The 14,994-nt window shown below is 50.0% G+C and overlaps 1 protein-coding gene across 1 annotated transcript in view; it reads right to left on the bottom strand.

The window, feature by feature from the left end:
- The window catches only part of LOC144822240 (BICD family-like cargo adapter 1), a 105,797-nt gene extending 92,874 nt beyond the window's left edge, over nt 1-12,923 (bottom strand). The window contains exon 1 of the mRNA XM_078679503.1: nt 12,448-12,923. Within this exon, the coding sequence (XP_078535629.1) occupies nt 12,448-12,672 (225 nt within the window). The 5' untranslated portion in view covers nt 12,673-12,923. The remainder of the gene's footprint in view (nt 1-12,447) is intronic.
- Nucleotides 12,924-14,994: the final 2,071 nt, after the last annotated feature.

The following is a 14,994-nucleotide window of genomic DNA, read 5'->3' as shown; positions in this document are numbered from 1 at the left end:
GTGGCCCTGCGTCATCGACGGATAACGTTCCACCTGAGGAAGAAAGTGGAACAAGAGCTGGAGACCCTCGAAAACCAGGGAATAATCGAGAAGGTCAGTGGGCCCACCCCCTGGGTATCGCCAATCGTGGTGGCGCGAAAACCCAAGCAGCCAGGGCAAGTACGCATCTGCGTCGACATGCGCCTGCCCAACGCCGCGGTCAAAAGAGAAAGACATCTGACGCCCACAATAGACGACATCCTGGGAGAGTTAAATGGAGCGAGGTGGTTTTCCAAAATGAGGTCAGGATATCACCAACTGCCCCTGCACCCGGACTCCAGATATATCACCACCTTCTCCACTCATGTCGGGCTCCGGCGCTATCGAAGGCTCAACTTTGGGATATCAAGTGCAGCGGAAGTATTCCAAAATACAATTCGAGAGGTACTGAGCGGAATAACGGGAGTCCTCAATGTCAGCGACGACCTGCTGATATACGCCGACACCGTGGAAGAACACCACCGGAGACTCAGGAGTGTGCTGCAAAGGATCAAAGACTCCGGCCTTACGCTAGAGAAAAGTGTCAATTCCTACAGAACACCATCAGCTTCTTTGGATACACTTTCTCCGACAAGGGAGTCGCGCCAGACCCTGAAAAGGTGAGAGACGTGCAAGCAGCCCCCGCCCCAACCAACACGTCAGAAGTGCGGAGCTTCCTCGGAATGGTGAATTTCTGCGGGCGGTTCATCCCAGATCTCTCCAACCTCACGAGATCACTAAGAGAACTCACGAAAGCAACTACCCCGTGGCATTGGGGAAAAGAAAAAGAGCTGGCATTTCAGAACACTAAAGCCGCCCTGTCCGCCAACACCACTCTGTCGTACTTCGACCCCACCAAAGCAACAAACATCGCTGTCGACGCCAGCCCGTACGGACTAGGGGCAGTACTGACACAGAGCCAAAATGGCGAGGACTGGGTACCATTAGCCAATGCGAGCCGGTCCCTAACGGAGACCGAACAGCGCTACTCTCAAATTGAGAGGGAGGCCATCGCAATCCACTGGGCCTGCAGACACTTCCATGTGTACGTTTATGGACATCCCTTCACTGTATCCACCGATCATAAGCCTCTACTTCCCCTATTCCGTGGGTCGGTCTCGAAACCTTCCCCCAGAATCGAAAAGTGGATCTTACAGCTCCAAGAGTATGACTACAAACTAGAATTCAAGCCCGGTGCAAGTAACCCGGCCGACTACCTCTCCCGGCATCCCCGAGCGGCAACCACGCAGGAGCAAGAAGATGCGGAAGGGACGGAGGAGTACGTAAAGATCATCTTGGAGCGCTCACGACCCCTACCCATGGGCATCGACCTGATCGTGGAAGCGACCCGCGGTGACAAAGTCCTCCAGCTTGCAATAGATGCGTTGCGACACAGCGACTGGAAGTCACTCCAAAATTCCCTGGGTCAGAGAACTCCAGAGGCAAAGAGTGCCCTAGAAGCGATCATCAGAGTGAAGGATGAACTATCAGTGGACACCCAAGGATGCCTCCTCCGAGGACCCCGGCTCGTAATGCCTGCTAGCCTGACACAACAGGCAGTCGAGCTGGCTCATCGTGGCCACCAAGGGATCGTGAAAACGAAAAGCAGGCTCAGAGCGAAAGTTTGGTTCCCGGAGATGGACACCAAGGTCGAACAGCTGGTCAGAGGATGCCGCTGGTGCCAAGCGGCAGGTCCACCCGAGCCTCCAGCCCCGGTAATCACTGAGGACGACCCGGCGAGGCCATGGGAACGAGTAAGCGCCGACTTCGGACACCTCCCGGACGGCCGCTACATGCTTGTCGTCATCGACGACTTGACAAAATATCCCGAAGTAGAAATAATAACACCTTTGACCGCCAAGAAAGTGACTGCCAAACTGGAAAAGATAATCGCCACCCATGGCATCTTCGAACAGATGAAGACGGACAACGGACCACCGTTTCAAAGCCAAGAGCTTGCCGACTACCTCCAAGAATGGGGGATTCAGCACAGGAAGATCACCCCCAGATGGCCCCAAGCCAACGGCGAGGTGGAGCGGTTCATGAGGACCCTGAACAAAGTCATCAGGATCGCCCAGGCGGAAGGGACACCTGTCGAGAGAGCCCTGTACACGTTCCTTAGGGAATACAGGCTAACGCCTCATCGTACGACTACAGCCGCCCCGGGACCATCCGCAATGGGCAGAATTGTCCGAGACACCATTCCTCATCATCGCACCTGGACCCCAACGGAAGCCGACCCTCAGCAAACCCTACGCAACAGACGACGCTCAAATGATTATGCCAGTTTTAGACGCCGGGCCAGACAATCGCCCATAGAGGAAAGAGACTGGGTCTACGTGAGGGACTGTTTCCCCGGGAGCAAGTTCAGGCTTCCGTTTGAGCCCCGTCCATGGACAGTCACTCGCCGGTCGGGCATGATGGTAACCGCCCAGCGCGACGGCGAGAGCGTCACACGCAACGTATCATTTTTCAAGCGAGCGGTCACCCCGTCTGGAGAACATCAAAATCAAGACCAGGACAGAACTACCTCAAGCCCCACGACATCCAGCATCAACTCCCCAGGGAGTGTGCAAGGGAGCCCCGAGGAAAGAGCGGCGGCGAACATTCCGGATTCCGGGAGGTCAGATGCAGATAGCCTCCACTCCTCCGGCGACGGGCTATCACCAACCCCAGCCCGACAAGACACTCCTCGAAGGGTCCTGTTCCGAGGGGAAGCTGCTGGCTATGGGTTGAGAAGAAACCCCGCGCCCTCTCTGCAGCTGGCGGACTTTGCTGTGGGCTAAGACTGTGGTACCTGCTCATCAGACTGGTAACAGGCCTGCCGGCCATTTTGGTTTATCACCTGTCCCCGGTTAGCCAAGTGACTTTGAAATAGACTACTGTTGTGGTTTTCCTTCCTTTTTCTCTTTTGATTTAATAAAGGTTGAAAGGAGTGTAATGTTTGAAGACCGCATGTACGCGGTCTAGTGGTTGCGCACGTAGCAGTGCGCTAGCGCGACCGTGACACGTCACGGCCGGTCAAGCTATAAATAAAAGAAGGCATGGTCACGGAACTAGTCCGGACCACGCGGAGAGTGAGAGCGTGTCCTGGGGTCATTCATTCCTGTGCTGTGACTGGGGGCGCTGCGCAGTGCAGACCAGACCGTGACAGGAAGAGGCGGAACCTGGAGAATGCTCAATAGCAGGGTGAGGAGGGTGGACGTGCATCAGCTCAACCAACGAGGAGCTGACCCAAGCTTTGCAAGCTAATCCAAGGTCACCACACTTGCCAAAAATAATAGAATATGATCCGCCCACCGCACTACTTGTGGACAAAATCAAGCCCTGCTGGAATTATGGGGCAAAAGCCTGGCTTTAAAAGTTATTTTTCATCCTAATGCCAGGCCTCGCTTCTTGCAAGTGCTTTCCATCTCTTTTAATAATATTTTGATTTTTGAAATACTAAATAAATACAATTTTAAGGCAAAAATATGTTATGTAGGATCAATACTCCTCGGTATTCAGTTAACGAAACTTAAAATATCTGAAGCATAGCTTATAAGTGTGCACCACTTGTAGCCCTTAAGAAAGAGCATCATTTCAAGATATCTACTTTATTTAGAGAAAACAACTAGTGTCATGAAGGCCACAACAACACTAGATACAGGCAATGCTCAATAAAAAAAACACACACACATATTCATCTCTATATGTGTCCGTGCAGGCTCAACGCTTTTCTTAGGAGTCCACCACTGGGGCTGGTGAAGGCCGGGTTGCCAAATAAGGCTGTCTTGTCTTGACTCCCTGTCATATCTCTTGTTTCCACAGCCTACACTCCCTGTCTCTTTATGTCTCTCTTGCACGTTCTTTTCTTCCTTGCTTTCTCTCTCTCTCTCTCATAGTTTTTTTCTATATTTCTCATTCTCTTTACTGTTCCCTTTTCTGCCTTTCTCTCTCTTGCTCTGGGTCAAAGTTTAATTTTGAAGCATAAGCCCTGAGCCAAACCTCAAATAGTAGTGTCGGTGTCCGCCACCTGCAACCACTAGCACAGTCAACACTGGATGCAGGAGCACCAGGGAGCCCAGTCTGATCCATACGCACAGGGACCGGGTGCACAGAACATGCCTCAGAGTGCTTTAGAGGCATCACATCCCCTGGTAAACCACCTCTGATAGGCTGCAAGTCAACACGTGAGGTCTCCCCCAAAATCGTTGTCTCTTATAAAGTCCAGTGGAGCTGTAGCAAGGTAAGTCACTTATCAAGCCAACCATACCTCACAAGAAATAACTCTACCACAGCCCTCAGAAGCTTCTAGAGGCTCCGGTTAATGAGAAGTCTCCCAATTTCCCGAAAGACCGTGTGATCAGTACTTTGATGTCCGATTGATAGACACGTCCGCGGCTTCTTCTAGAAGTACTTCTATGCCCCCGTTCCAAGGAGCTAGGCCCAGGGTCGACTGTAGGGCAGTGCAACTGGTGCGGTCGCGAGGGGCGCTGCCATGTGGAGGGGGCACAGAATTCAGGGGTGGGGCTCTGTGTTTAGCAACAACTTATGACTGGAGAGAGGAGGAGCACTTTTGCCCGGTGGTAGTGAGATAATCCAGGGAGGCGGTCATTGTGTGTGGGGGCACCACAAATGATTGTCGCACTGGGCACCACCAACGCTATAGCCGGGCCTGGCTAGGCCTCCCACACTCTTCACCAACACCAGCCCGGAAGGCTCAGCTGTGAAAAGCGTGCGCTCCTGGCACTTCGGGTGTCTAGGCAGCCAGCAGCTCTGAGTATTATATGTATTTTTAAAGGTATTTGTACAGCGCAGTACTACGCACAAGACCAAAGAGTGGAATAACAATTGCTATAGTAATGCTGACAATTACATGAGCAGAAATTATTAAAAACTATAGGGACGTAAGTCGCTGTATTGGCTAGTCTGTTTTTTTTTTTACTCCTTTGGCATTTTTTTGTGGCACCTAAAGTGAGGGGCGACCTGGATATCTGCTCTAATTATCTTACAGAGGAACCCTCGCTCTCCACATATAGAAGGGGGACACTAAAAATATCACCCCACTGGTCATGTAAGAAGTATTCTCCTTCTATCCATTTCAGCAGTAGCACCCTAGGTTGTGGGAACAAATGGTGTGGGATAAGTCATTTTTGTTGTACCCGAGGACTGTTCTCTACAGACTCTCCCCCTTGAAAAATCCATGCAGGGAATAACACAGACCCTCTCACCCCACCCAATAGGTGCAGCAATGTGTGGTGAATGAGTGTACCCACCAAGAAGAGCCAGTGCTGTGGATGTGCCGGTCAACGACAACCCTTCCCTGTAGCACACTGCCTACTCTCCCCATGTCTGGCTTAACTAGAAGGAGTCCGCATAACATCTCATCATAATCAATCAGGAATTTTTGAAGCAGACTACTCACCCGTGAGGGTCGGAAGGCGCTGGGGGAAGGAGGGGTGCGTGCAGCTCCGTCTCATCCGAAGAGCCAGGTCTTGAGGCTCTTCCTGAAAGATTGCCGCATGGAGGTTCGTCTGATGCAGAGGGGGGAGTTTGTTCCAGGTCTTGGCCGCTATGTAGGAGAAGGCTCTTCCTCCTGTTCTGGCTCTGCAGAAGCGTCAGATTTCGGCCAGGGCATGGTCAGCGGAGCGGAGGTTTCTATTGGGTGCATAGAAGGAGATTCTTTTGTTGAGCTATTGGGGTCCGGTGTTGTGGAGGGATTTGTAGGGGTGAGTGAGCAGTTTGAAGGTCATGCTCTTTTCGACAGGCAACCAGTGGAGGTCTTGCAATTGCTGGGTGATGTGGTCTTGTCGTGGGATGCTGAGGACAAGTCTGACAGCCGTGTTCTGGATGGTCTGTGGTTTGTGGAGTAGAGATTTGTTGATCCCGGTGTGGAGGGCGTTCCAGTAGTCAAGTTTGCTGGTTATGAGTGCTTGGGTGACGGCCTTTCTGGATTTGGGGGGTGGGAGTGGGAATCCATTTGGAGGTCTTGCAGAGGATGTGGAGGGTATTAAAGCACGATGAGGAAACGAAGTTGATCTGTCGGTTTATGGTGAGGGAGGAGTCGAGCCCGGGGTTAAGTCCTTTCGTGTGACACATCTACCACCTTCAGTGTCTGGGTAGCTAGGTCCAGGCTGGGTAGAAACCTTCTTTAGCATCCTCCCCGATGCCACAGTGCCATAAACCTCAACTAAATATTGAAGGCACAGCAGTGGCCACTGGATACTGCCCACCACAATAGCAACTAAGAGCCACTGTGGTCAGAGCTCAGTGGTCTATCCTGGGCAGCTGGTAGGTGGTGGAAAAGGTGTAGCCTGTCTACCTTTTGGGGTAGTAGGGAGCGCGTTGGTTAATGGGAGGTCTCAGTGGTGCCACAGGCCAGTCATTGCATGTAGGAAGCCAGTTGTGACCTGAGGGGGTGCTAAGGTGTGGAGTGTGCGGCCTTTAGGATAGGTGAGCGTGCTAAGTGGGCGTGTGGCCTAAAGAGAGTGGTGTGTGCGACTAGTCCTGTGTAGCCTACAAAAAAGGAGCGCAAACTGGCAGTGGTAGGTGTGGCAGATAGCGTTAACCTGTTTGTGGTGGTAAAAGAACACGGGGATAGTGTCAGTGAGAGTGGTAGGAGATTTTGTACCATATGAAAATGATTAAAATATACTGAAAAGCACATATACGCTTCAGTCTTACATTTGCCGCTGCTTAAAGTAATGGGTGCTAAAGATAAGGCATTCTTGAAATCTACAGCAACTGGATGTGGTAATCAGTCCTATACTGATACATGCTTAAAATGTCTACTGTGGTTGGATTAAATTAGGTTTGTTAAGTAACAGTCCTTCTGCTGTCAGCACTCCGATTAAGATGTTAAGATAAATTGAAAAACCAACCTGTAAACTGTGCCCAAATTATAAATGTAAGTAGGTCAGATAGTTCTTTGCAGCATTGGACATGGATGCTCTACGAAATTTGCTACTTAAAGCCCTAGTTGTTGCCCTGCTGTTTAAGCTGTTTAAATGCTGGTGAGATTCTTCTCTAATTCCTTCTTTAAGAAAGTAAAAAAAGATCCTGCAGATTTGATGCCCGGTGGAGTTGCACGACAGCTAAAGAGGAGATTGGCCCTGGTTTACCCCTTGACCGTCACCTACCCAGCCGGACATTAGTCACAGTTCTTCCTCGTCTCCCTGCCATGGCTCCTTCCTCGCCTCCTTTCCTACAATTTCTCTCAACCTCGTTGTTTTGTTTACTGTACCTTACTACGCCATTTTAACTGATGCAACTTGTAACGCAATGTTCCTCTGATATAGCGCTCTGATACCTCTGGGGCTAGCCAGTGCTATATAAACCTTTTTAGATGTACCTAGTAACGTAATGTTCCTCTGATATAGCACTCCGATATCTCCGGATCTAGCCAGCTGTATATATACTTTTTTAGATGTACCTTGTAATGCAACGATCATCTGGTTAAGCGCTCTGATACCTCCGGGTCTAGCCAGCGCTATATAAACTTCTCAAATCAAATAAACTCAAAACTGGGTTTCCTGAACGCTGAGACCTGAGCAATAAGGCTGATGCCTGGTGGAGCTGCTAGACAGCTAATGAGGGGATTGGCCCTGGTTTCCCCCTTGACCGTCACCTACCCAGCCGGACATTGTACTGTACCTTACTATGCTCTTGTAACTGATGTAACTTTAAAAACGCAACAATCCTTAATGTAAAGCACTCTGATACCCTCTTGGGTCAAGTTTGCGCTATATAAAACTTTATAAAAAAAAAAAATAGTCTACCAACAGGAAAACCAAGAGCAACAATAATAATAACTTGTTTTAGGTCACACTTCTTCACACAGTTTTTGCCATTTCTAAGTGGTATACTACAAACATCAAATTTCGCCATAAGCCACGTGGGCACCTCGTTTAATGGCATGAGAAGGTGAGACATGTGACTGGACAGCCTTGGGTCTCAGTAAGCATTATCAAAAACGTGTAGAGCCCTTACTGAGTTAATCTCCTGACAGCAACCCCAGAAAAGGAATTTAAGAAATGCCAATTTAAGAAATGCCAACGGGCGCTGTCTTGATTTGAAGGGTCAAAACCTCTGTCAGCTCTTCATCGAGCAAACATATCTCTCCATCATCTGCACTTCACCGTAGTACACTGGCCCGACCTACCCTCTGAGCAATGTTTGACTCTGAAGGAACTTTAGCTGATTAGATGAATGAGAATCAACTGGAATGGAATAATCCTAAATATAGATTCAGTCTGGAAGGAGGAAGCTGCATGCATAAATGCCTCTGTGTGCTTATTGAAGATGCCTCGCCCTCTCCACCAGCCTCTACTCTGTAAGGTCCACTTTTTATGCTATGGGACCTAATCTCAGGGAACACTTGGACACCTACTTCATTGGTGTTCAAATAAGAGCAGCTAAAACAACAAAGAGGTGCCTCAAGAGCAAACCCCACTAGTCCTTGATGAAGTGCTTTCCGGCACCACCCTTGAGCAGAAGCTACCTTCACCGTGTTAATGTACTGCGAATGAAAGTGTTCTACAGTAAAGGGATATGTGCTTGCTCGAGTGACTGATGCCAGAGTGAAGTCCGAGCCATGGATGTGGGGATCCACCCCCCCCCCCTTCCTTGAAGCATCCTGCCACTTGCCCTTTGATACTACTAGGTGCTCCCTCAACTTCAGTGCCTGGGGAAATCCTGTAAACACTTTCAAATGAATGGTTTCTGCTGGCTGCCCCTTGCCAGTATTAAGGACAGTTTGCATCCCACGCCCCAATCTGATTCCTAAACGCAGGCGGTTTCAATTTCCCACCAAGTCATGCCCCAGCAGTATGTTAGCCGCCGCCTGCGAGGATGAGAATCGAACTGCTGATGGCCACTGCCCTAGCAGACAAGGCCTACCAGGCCTCCATCCAGCTGCCACCTCTGCTGGTATGCAAGAAATCCTTACTGTGGCTTATATAAATAGGGTGGCATGCCTCTAGCCTCCTATACCGTCCTCCCAGACAATTTGCCTCACTTGTTATTTCAAGGAAGAACCCGTGGACATTTTAGCAGCTTTTCCGAAAAGATGAGGGAATGATACGTGCCCTGCTTCTTAAAAAGATATTACGTAACCTAGGTGTTCATCTCCATATTATCCGCTAGGACGAGGTCACAACTCATTAATTATAATTACCCGGTTGTGACGTCAGTGAACACTCATGTGGCAGGAAGTCCAGCTCTCGTGCTTAGCGCCTACCTGCCACTGTAACAGGGCAACTACTGACTAATTGAAAGGGATACCTATTATTATTATTATTAGCATTTAGACTAATTCATCTCCTCAGGTACAGGATAATGATATTATAAGTCACCTGAGAGTTCTGAGGCTTTAGAAGGCGCGGTCTCGAGCTTGTACATATTATGTTTTGTCACTCCCATTTATAAAGCGCACGCTCACCTGTGGTCTCTTGGCGCAAGGGCATGGGACACATGTGATTATGATATTATGATTAGTGTGTGCTTTTATGGTCTTGTCATTTCTGACCTAGCCATCCTGGCACCGTGATGTTACCGCCCTCAGCTGGGGTGTTGCCTTAGCCTGTACTGCTCCAGAGTCTGACACCAATTTTGCCACTTGCTACCCTGGTATTGTTTTGTCTGATTCATTGCACATAACATTGAAAGGTCACCAACCTCATCTTGGGTGTTGCTGTATCTTGTATTGCTCTAATTGTTCTATTTTTTTTTATATGATTCATTGCAAAACTATATCCTTTCTAGCATTTGGAAAGCACCCCGATACCCGCAAGGGTCGTGTTCGCGCTATATAAGACTTTTCAAATAAATAATTAAAATGGAAACAGACAAAGCAAGATCTGAGAAAGCTGGGCTGAAAAGCCAAGTCTTAAACTCGTCTCCAAGAAGAATGATATGTCCTGTGGCACGCAGCTCCAGGATTAAGGCATTCCAGGATTTATCAGAGCGCACTGCGAAACTTTAGCCACCTGGTCTAGTTCTATTAAATTTAAGAACTAGTAACCTGGAGATTTTGAAAAAGTTATTTGGGGGCTCCTGCATACATGATTGCATAGTCCAACCTGAAATAGCCTTTTTCCACTACTGTTTAGAGGGGCATAGTTTATGGGGGGGGATTTGGGCTATGACACCCCCCCAAAGAAATGAATTCTTGGCTTGGTAGTTGGGTTCTGGGGCCCTAAGTCAGGTCTGCTATGTCTCTGCTGGTTTTTCTCGCCATGCCCCAAAGTAAAAGACAAAACAGTGACCTTTGATGTAAAACATGAGAGAAACAGAGATATATATATGTGGTGGCAGAATTTTTTTTTAAAGAATATATCGACTTCCTTGCATGTCCAAATTGTGTGAGCCTAGAAAAACATTTTATTTGTCCCTTTTCTTTATTATCACAAATGAGAGCACTTTTAAATACTTTACTACTGGAAACCTGGATCCCTGCCTATATGCACTGATTTGACAAGACGAAAAGAAGTGTGTGCAGTGAAAGTACATTTGAAAAAAAGTGATGGCAGGGCAGGGACTCCTGGCTGTTATGTTGTACTTCATTATAGTCATGATTTCCAGGCAGAACTATAAAGCCTAGTTATGTAGCTTCAAGGTTTCAGTGAGGGAGGGGGGAGCAAAGGGGGTTCGGGTGTTAATGGATTCTTGACTTTGTAGTTGGGTGTGGGGGCGCGAGTCTGGACTGTCAGTTTTTCTTGTCTTTCTCATTTTCCTAAGAGATTTTACCTTTTTCATTTTTTGGATCGGAATCTTAAGCCTATATAGTGATCCTTCTCTTACCTGGCTGCCAAGACTTGGAACTCCCTCCCCATCCACCTTCGGCTGACCCAGGACCATCTCGCCTTCAGGAAACAACTCAAGACCTGGCTGTTCAAGCAGTAGCATACCCCTCCCCCCAAGCGCCTTGAGACCCTCCCGGGTGAGTAGTGCGCTATACAAATGGCATGATTGATTGATTGATTGATCGGTTTACCACAAAAATAGTCAATCTCGCCCTTAGAAGTACTCCTTGAATGGGTACATCTTTACTACTTTTTGGACTCTACATACAAAGTCAAAAGATACTTTATTCGGTTTAAATCACAAAAACCATAAAAGTGTACAAGCATTAAAAAGGTCCACAAGTCACCAGGCTGCATAATATGTAATAAAATACAACATTAGTAAAGAACGGGAAGTACCCAATAAGATATGCAGTACATGGTGGCAAGAGTTTAAAAACAACAGCATAAACATTGATCACCTATTTGAAGAATTCATACAGTGATTAACACTTATAGAAAATCAGCTAGGACCAGGCGATCTTTTTGCCAAGTCTCACTGCTATGGTTAAAAATGTTGCCACGTTAAGGATTTCCCATATTTCTGTCAAAAGTTGAAGGTACAACAAAGCTGGCTTCACTTGCCTGAAGCCTTTTCCTTTTAACAATGGTATGATAAATTTTGATCTAATGCCCTTGAAGTGGTCACAGAAAAACAAAAAGTGTGCGGTGTCCATAATTGAACAACCGTCACATTTGCATAAGTCTAAGTCCGTACTCCTGGTCCAGGCAGGGCGGCCAGAAATTAGAAGGTGGATTTTGTTCAAACGGAACCTTGTCAGCAGGTACCTGTGATTAGCATCATTTACAACTTTAAGGTACAGTTCCGGTTCAGAGCCAGAGGAAACGATCAGCTGATGGATCCTGACAGAGGGCTTTAACAGCTCCCTGCCTTCTCTGTCCATTCCTCTGTTCAGCAAAAAAGTGTTTTTAACCCATTTCAAGTCTCCTTTCACCAAACTAGAGGGTTTGTCGAACAATTCGGGCCGGCCCAGCTTTTCGCACATTTGCTGCACATATTTCAACCAGGGAATCTTTTCCCAATGATCTAACAATAAACATACATTGGCGGTAGTAGGCTTGGAAACCTACAGCAGTCTCAGATTTCCAGGCATACTCCTGGCAATCAAAGAGCCACAGATGATGGGATGAATGCTTGCAAATAGTCGAAACAGTGACGATCACTCGGGGCAGCCTTCCAACCCTTCGTCTTCACCCGCTCTAGACAGAGGCCCATCGAGCACTCATCTGCAGTCACCTTGTTCCTCTTGGAAATACTCCATCGCGCACCTTGCTCATCTCAGGCCCACCCCACTGCTTCCTTATTTGGGATTTACAGCCCTCCGAATCTCACCGACTAAGCTATGCCCCTGGCTGTTTAAATAAGAATATATTCAGATTTGTGGAGCTGTAAATTGTAACTGATAATATGAAAGCTCATAATGGCACTTGTTGAGTAAAACTTATAAAAGCGTCAGGCTGAGTGTTTGAAAGTTCGCCCTGCCGCAGGTTCCACGGTATTTCTAGCAGCAGCAGGTGCACTGATGCGCTCAGAAGTCCCGCAGGCGGTTGCTGGGCGCTATACCCCGCTCCCCGGCTCCCTTACCTGCAGTGTGTGGCTCGCTCGCTCCTGCAGCCTCCTGTTCTCTGCTCGTAGCTCCTCGTTCTCCTCCAGGAGCGCTTTGCCAAGTTGTGCGGCCAGTAGCAGCTGCTCCTCCTTCTGCTCCCAGGCGGCCTCCAGGTACGGCGGGTCCCCGGCCCCGGGTGCAAGGAAGGGGTACCCCTTCTGTTCAGGCTCCATCCCGGCCTCCCATCGGCCCTTGTCCGTCATCTCGTCCTGTTAAAGCGCCTCTGAGGCAAGAATGCAACCCGAGGAGGCGGTCAGAGCACCTGGACCGAGGCAGAGGGTGTCCGAGGCGATCTGGCGATGGCAGGAGGCGCCGTGGCCCTCCGCAGCCTCCTGTCTCCCCTGTGGCAGAGCGGGGCCCCGGGCTCCTGTCAAACCCTCCGACAGCCGCGGGTGGAGTGTACCGAGGCCCCTGGGCCGGAGCCTGTAGGTGAGGGAGGTGGCGGCCCGTGAGGGAGGAGGGAGCAGGAGGAGGTGGCTCACCTGGGGGGCGGGCACCGCAGAGAGGGCGGGGCACCTGTCTGTACACCTGTAAGAGCAGCTAAGGTAGTGCGGAGGGTTAGGCGCTTGCTGCTGAGAGATGTACGTAATACCCTCTTCTCCAGCTATGAGTGACCACAGTACTGGCTGAGGGGGTGAATGGTGTGGGGGCGCCCTCTCGAAGCTCTGGGCACAGATAGCCTTGCCCCACTCCCCACACTCCATGCAGTGACGGCGGCCCTCGGGGGAACTGTAAGCCTTCTCAGAGCTTCCAGAGAGGAGAGTCACAGGAAACGAGGCCACTGCGCCTTCCAAACTTGTATGAAGAGTTGGGTAGCCCCATGTGCAATCGGCAGAATACATCACTCCTTTAGATATAAACAAGTGCTGGCCATTTCTTGAGTCACAGGTCTTGACAGATTGACATTTTAACCAAATTGTGGCCACTCGTGGAGACGGACTCACCGCCTAAAGACTCCCTTTGTGTTCCTGCTGCCGATCCTAACTACAGGAGTAGCACAGCTTTCCAGCTAAAGCCCCGCTGAGCGACCGGGAGCGTGAGGCCGCAGAGGAGGACGAGGCGCCGGCCCCAGGACTGCGAGGACCAGCATTCACCATCTCCAGCTGGTCCTCTTCCTGTGAGAGCCGCGCCCCTTTCCAGTGCCCCGCCCCCAGCGAAGCACTACAACTTCTCGCGGCACCCGCTGCGCGGGTGCCACTCGTGGAGACGGACTCACCGCCTAAAGACTCCCTTTGTGTTCCTGCTGCCGATCCTAGCTACAGGAGTAGCACAGCTTTCCAGCTAAAGCCCCGCTGAGCGACCGGGAGCGTGAGGCCGCAGAGGAGGACGAGGCGCCGGCCCCAGGACTGCGAGGACCAGCATTCACCATCTCCAGCTGGTCCTCTTCCTGTGAGAGCCGCGCCCCCTTCCAGTGCCCCGCCCCCAGCGAAGCACTACAACTTCTCGCGGCACCCGCTGCGCGGGTGCCACTCGTGGAGACGGACTCACCGCCTAAAGACTCCCTTTGTGTTCCTGCTGCCGATCCTAACTACAGGAGTAGCACAGCTTTCCAGCTAAAGCCCCGCTGAGCGACCGGGAGCGTGAGGCCGCAGAGGAGGACGAGGCGCCGGCCCCAGGACTGCGAGGACCAGCATTCACCATCTCCAGCTGGTCCTCTTCCTGTGAGAGCCGCGCCCCTTTCCAGTGCCCCGCCCCCAGCGAAGCACTACAACTTCTCGCGGCACCCGCTGCGCGGGACGCGCGCGGGACGCAGCCCGGGGCGAAGCCCGGGCCAAGGGCGGGCCCGTTGTTGCCCGTTAGTGCCCGGTAGGGACCGGACCGGGCCATTACCCTTTCAACAACGATCCAGTAAAAATAAAAAATAAACATGCCGCCCAAAACAAGAAGTGCCTCCAAACCCAAATCCAAACATGCGCAGGAGGTAGCACAAGTAACAGGCCCCATTGACCTATTTATATCACGGGTCAACGAGACTATAAATCAAAGCATAGCTCTAATGGAGAAGAGAGTATCATTAGATCTTATGAGCGCAAACGCTAAGCGATCCTCATTAGGTGCCATAGCAAACGCCGCCTCTCCAATCAACCTTACCACCCAAAATAGCTCCCTTCCGGTGACCCTAGCAGCTCCTGACCTAAACACTGTACCATCGGTAGTTGACCTGTCGGTCACGCATTCTGAGTCGGATCTCTCCATAACATCGGATGACCTGGAAGTAACTCCCGACCTAGCTGGTTGCCAAACCCAGGGAGATTTCCAACCCACCGACAGCTTGCCCCAGCAAGGTGAGAGAGAAGGAGCAATACCGAAAACCCGATTAATAAACAGTGGAGAAACACACAGTCTACAGTGTCAGGAACATCTAATGCCTCATTCAAACTCCTCAACGTCTAATAGCATACTATACATCCCCGAAACAACTCTCCCACACAAGGCAATCTCAAATGATAACACCTCTAACCAATGTAAGACTTGCAGAATCACCTCGCAAGTTCTTACTACAACTAAAGACCTATTATATCAAT

This window comes from Lissotriton helveticus, chromosome 3_1, assembly GCF_964261635.1.
Source record: "Lissotriton helveticus chromosome 3_1, aLisHel1.1, whole genome shotgun sequence".
Classification (NCBI taxonomy): Eukaryota; Metazoa; Chordata; class Amphibia; order Caudata; family Salamandridae; genus Lissotriton; species Lissotriton helveticus.
Note: the sequence above shows the minus strand (reverse complement) of the source record. Positions and strands in the feature narration are given on the sequence as shown.